General features: G+C 51.1%; 2 protein-coding genes across 2 annotated transcripts; both read right to left on the reverse strand.

Annotated features, from left to right (window-relative positions):
• F5B22DRAFT_640786 (uncharacterized protein) lies at positions 1-1,040 on the reverse strand (the record flags this gene model as incomplete). The annotated part of the gene is made up of 2 exons (XM_047977892.1): positions 1-236; positions 356-1,040. 2 exons carry the CDS (start codon positions 1,038-1,040, stop codon positions 1-3), a joined length of 921 nt encoding a protein of 306 aa, XP_047836199.1.
• A 2,806-nt stretch (positions 1,041-3,846) lies between these two features.
• On the reverse strand, positions 3,847-5,044 carry F5B22DRAFT_632398 (histidine phosphatase superfamily; the record flags this gene model as incomplete). Its single annotated transcript, XM_047976691.1, has 3 exons — positions 3,847-3,982; positions 4,044-4,843; positions 5,009-5,044. 3 exons carry the CDS (start codon positions 5,042-5,044, stop codon positions 3,847-3,849), a joined length of 972 nt encoding a protein of 323 aa, XP_047836200.1.
• Between the last annotated feature and the right edge of the window lie 443 nt (positions 5,045-5,487).

The following is a 5,487-nucleotide window of genomic DNA, read 5'->3' on the forward strand; positions in this document are numbered from 1 at the left end:
CTAAAGCTTATAAGCTCTCGCTCTTCTTGTAATTGCTCGCCTTCGGACCGGACGAGAAAGGGGACGGACAATGGCCTTTTTGGGCGCAGGCCTAGCCTTCATCAGATCTGGATTCCGCTTGCGGTCCTCGCTAGGGCAGCAGCCGCATTCCTCGTCGGGTGGTAGTTTCTCGACGTATGTTCCGCGCTGCTGGGCTTCGAGCCGTGCCATTTCTATCTGCGGTTGTCGTTCTTGGTCTAATTACACCCAACGTTAGTGCCGATTACTGCTACTAACCCATACAATCGACGGATGGCCGGGAATCCGTGCTCATGAGACTATAAAGAGGAAAATAGGGGTAATAGACGGAACGTACTGAGCTGGTATGCGCGTTCGCGCTCAGCGGCGGGGAGCCAGGAGTAGTTCATCGCACGTTCTGGATATAGATACACCAGCGAATATAAGTGCTTCATCTCTGACTGGTCTCGTGTCAGGACCTTGGTGGGCACGACGTGGCCGTTCTCCATGAACTGGAGCTGGCCACCGATTATGAGAGGAAGTATCTTGTGTTCCCGGTAGTACGCTCCCTGTAGACCGCCGGGGCTCCGCGGCTTGGGAAACATTTGGGCGAACTGTTCCGCCAGTGGTTTCCATGCTTGACCCAGGTCTACACGGAGGTACCGGGCGTAATCCCTCTCTTCGAAGAAGTATTTGAGATTGCAATGTGGCTCCTTTTCGCCTTGTTCCTGTTCCTGTGGTTTCTTTGACTCCCCGGTTTCTTCGGCTGTGAGCATCTCGCTGGTTGACTCCATTTCCACATGCTCGAATGGAGTCTGAAGGCAAAGGCCATCGAGAAGCGGTAGTGGGTGCTTCTTCTGATTTGCACGGAGATTGTTCAGCCTGTCTAGTATCGGGTCGAAGCCAACGGACACGCTCGACCTCCGAGAGCAGGTATCATCATCACCAAAATCTGGCGTGAGGCTCGGCGTCCGCTGGCAGGAAGGGTGGTATGAAATGTTTTGAGATTTACGAAGAGACGTAAACTGAAATGGCGAAGCCATAGTGATCCAAGGATCAAGAGATGGCAGAGGGGTGATCATCATGGTCTAGAGGATATAGAATATCTACCATATAATATGCACTAGAGGAGGAAAGAGTTGTCATGAACATGGAATGGATGAATAAGATGTTGGCTGTGCCGTCGAACTCACGCAGAGATACCGACGGCCTAATATAGACCGAAGATCCAACATCTAGGACAAGCCTCCAGCCAGGGGAGCAAGTACCCATCCCACAGAACCGGTTGGACACCCAGGGTGTTGATAGCGCTCCGCAGCACAGCAAGTATTAGGTATCCCAGTTCCGGGGCCCCAGAACATAGAGTGGTAGTATCAATAAATTGTTCTCCAGCTCTTGCACGCCACTCTTAAAATGACCTCAATCTGGTTAGAGAATCGAGCGGACAACAGACAACAGTGAAAGCCTTGGTTGGTACTGTGCTGCTTGCTGCGGATAAGAGAATGTGTCTCAGACAGGTAGCGTGTGCCAGAAGCTTGCAGCCATGCTTCGTGTAGCTCAGCGGCGGGTCCACCGAAGTGATTGGCCTTGGGGCGGCGCAAGGGATTCACTTGTCCATAGAGTGTTTCAATGGGGGGAGGAGAGGTCAATGGTCCAGAGGCTAGACGTTCAGCTAATGAAGAACTGCCCATATGACAGTAGCTATGATCATCCTACCCTTCACGCATCGTATCGCAGTCGGTATCGAAAGGACCCGAACGTACACAGCTTCGACTATCCGGAGCCATCAGAAGGATGTATTCGTGCACTGTGTCCTAGCTTAGTCTGTAGGATTCTTCGTTGTTACGCTACTCGTCAGTTTTGAACCGCAACCAACTCATCGGTAAACAAACACCACTGCCATTGGCTGTTAGTATCCAGGGTTAAATGACAGAAGAGGGGCTGTGCCATGCAAGGAGGTTCGTGGTATTGTAGCGGAGGAGGAAGGCGAAGAGAATGTCCCAGCGGTCCATGCTTGTCCATAACACAGATCATGGAAGAAGGTGGTATGTATCAAGAGGACAGGCAATCCCATCAGAGCTTTCTGTACATTCCCTCGGAACGAGTCGGCAGTAACTAGCCTGCGTCGTTGGTTTGCCAACCCTCTTGTCGAATATGTGGCTTTCCTAACAATGCTACAGCCGAGCGTTTGTATGCGGCTTGAACCAACAGGTCAAGTATCTCGGTCCCAAGGTCGCGAATCGCTTTTCCTCGTCATTGATTGGACTCTTGCGTCGTGGGGGGGACGCTGTGGTCCAGACTCGTCCGACTGGTTCTGACGCAGCAGGTTAGTCATCTCAGACAATCTACTAGAATATATGTACACACCTCGAGTCTGCTCGAGGTTGCCAACAGTGTGTGCTCAAGCCACGCCAATTTTGAACCAGCGTAGCATAATGCGTAGATGGTAGTAGCGCGCTGTCGATGCTCGTGTCGCACGCCACCGTGGTGCCCATGACATAAGGTTGTATTGGATTTGAGCTGCCATGCAGACGATTTGCCACTATAGAAAAGAAATACTGCGCGTCTCTCATCCGAAGGCATTCGACTATGTTAGTACAACACTCGTGTAGATCCTCCGCATCGAAGCAGAGGCATCGAGATACATGCAGCCTCCTGGGCAGGCACCCGCCGCCCTCGAACCAAATGGTTCTGGTAATCAAATCCCGACCGTTACGACCAATGGCGTGATACCCATGGCACGACATCCACAATTCTTGTCATCTAACGTCCTGGCGCTTGTTGTGCCACTTTAGATCAACTCCTTGTGTTACTTGAGCGGCTACTCGAATAGATACGCTTTAGGAAAGTCTGGGTAGATTCTAGATAAATCCTAAAGACGGACGATCGCATCTGTAGGTCTGGAGTGCTCATCCCTGACTAGCACCAAGGGCATTTATCCTCCGTCAACAATACTCTCACGTCTGATTGCTTTTCTCTGCCCTTGGCTGGGTTCAACGGCACAGGCACATAGTCTAGCTGGCTATCCACGAGACCTCGTTGCCGAAACTTGAGCCCCAGAATACCACCCTATTAGCTCAGAAATTGCCTACATTGGTTTGTGACGTACTATTATAGAGTAGCATAGGAGTGATCGGATGCAGGGTTCTCCAGAGTCGGATATGTCCTAACATGCATACACATCGGGTTTGGCTTCCCTTGTCCTTGGTCACATGAGGAGGATAAGTTATAGCACCGTCTACCCGGTACAAGCCTTATGAGCCCTACGACTAGGATGTTGGCACCTGTTCAGTAAAGAAAAAATCATCGAGGAAATTGCAAAACACAGACCTAGCATGAGCTACTATTGTAGGCCGCGCTAGGCCTAAACCACACCGCTTGGTGTCCTTCACTACTTGTGAGGTGGTTAGCATACCATTCTCTCATGGCGACTATGAGCTCAGACGTATCGTCATGTGTTGACATGTGTCTTTCCTTGGTGGATATTTGACTAAAAATGCTTTGCAGCATCAAGCGTGAGTTGATGAAGAAAGGCTGGATGCGTCTAGGTGGGCGAGTCCAGCGATTGCGTTTGCAAGGGCTTTGTCTCAACTGAACTATGTACCTATGTAAGTACCTTAGGTGAGTACCTACACAGGGAGAGCTGGATCAATGTAAGTACATCGTGCCTGCTCTGCACAGCATCTTAGATCGCCCCAAGTACGCCCAGGACCCTTGAGTTGCAATCGAGGCTGACAAAAGTGATACAGACTAAGACGGATTGTTGCAGTCATCGGATGCTCACCAAGTAGCTAAATGATACTATTACATTGTTGGGCTGGTAGTTGCAAGGTTTTCCGAGCCTAGGGATCAGAGCTTGGAGATATTAGTGTGGCTGGAACTATCCCCGCTTTCCCTGACAGCAGTGTTGGGCTGTGATTCTGTTGTAGACGATGGCGAGTCTTCCTGACCCAATTCGACAAACGATTCATCTCCCGAGAACGTCCTGGACCCTGGTTAGTCTGGATGTCGAAAGAAGAAATCGTAGATGCAGGGCAGAGGCATACCATCCACGTTCTTCACCAAGGCGAAGGAAGCTACAGTCCGAATTTGTCTCGCTTGTCCAGCGGGTGGATAGATCAAAGGCAGGTCTCTGGTATGGTCCTCCGTTGTTTTTTCTACCACGTTCCCGAGAATCCAATGAAATACGGCCATCCTGACCAGCCATTTGCCGTCGATACGTGCTTAGCCCGCATGTGAAGGCTCTAAAGTCCTCTACAGTAGTATCATCTGGTACCATGCCGGTGAGTAGCCGTCCGAGAACAATGACAACTGCAGCATGGGTAGATATCAAGACTGATCTCCTGCCCTCTCTATCACATTGAGCAATAATACGCTCTATACAGGAAGACACGCGTTGGTATAGTTGCGGTATCGACTCCCCGCGACGGCGAGGTGCAGGTGAAGAGACATATTTCGGATCAATGTCGGCAAACAAGCCATGCAAGTCACTCAGGGGTGCGGAAGTAGGGTGCTCGAAGTGTGCTTGTCCATACCATTCGCCCAACCCCGCGTCCACGTTTATGCTCAAACGTGAAGAAGGTATATCATCGTCGGACACTGAGACCTTGGCCCGTCTGTCGTTGTGCCGTGAGACAAAGGGCGATATCGTTTGCAGGCACCTGTAGTAAGGACTGGAATAAACCTGGTCTATTGGCGGGTTGAGGCCTAGCAAATGCACAGCTAGCTCGTTAGCCTGCTCAACGCCATGAGACGTGAGTGCCGGGTCCGTTGGCAAGCCTGTCGGCGACCGAATATGCGCAGTGTAGGTACCAGTAACGGGGTCTACGCTCCAGGCAGACCTAAACTAAGAGAAAAACTCAGCTTGTGTTTCAGCTCAATATTGGGTGGCGATGACGGTCAAGGACCTCCATCCCAGGGGCGAGGCAGACACTCCTCCAACCCCTCGGTGGTTTATCAATGCAAAGCCAGCCCCGACTGAGCGCCCGTCGCAGAGTTGCAAAGCTCTTACCCCGTGGCGGACTACATATATGACCTCTAGTGACATTTTGGTTGGCGTGGCTGGTCGACGCGCAGATGTGGCTTGCCAGGTAATGTCGGGGCCAGGATTTATGAATCCCTCTGTGTGACCTCGGAAAGCTCGCCAAGTTCGGTTAGGAAACTGACTGGTGGACCCCTCAAGAACAAGGACGACAGCTTGAGGGGATAGGCGGTATATAGATGCTTTGCTATCTTGCCCAATTGACGAAGAGCCGCTTACGAGCTCAAGACAAGCCTTGAGTTGAAAGACACACCACACGCGGCTATGTGTATCGTATGAGGATCTTCAATCAAAGACAATCTTGAACGACCCAACGGCGCATCGCTGGCAACAAGTGAATCACGCCGGATGAAATTGATTCTTGTATTTACAACTTGAATGTGTACAATACCTATTGTTGTCTCGGGATGTGACGAACCCTGGTCGCTTGTCGGCCCGCTGGTGCTCAC

The sequence above is a fragment of the Xylaria bambusicola genome, assembly GCF_022495145.1.
Source record: "Xylaria bambusicola strain CBS 139988 unplaced genomic scaffold F5B22scaffold_1, whole genome shotgun sequence".
Taxonomy (NCBI): domain Eukaryota; kingdom Fungi; phylum Ascomycota; class Sordariomycetes; order Xylariales; family Xylariaceae; genus Xylaria; species Xylaria bambusicola.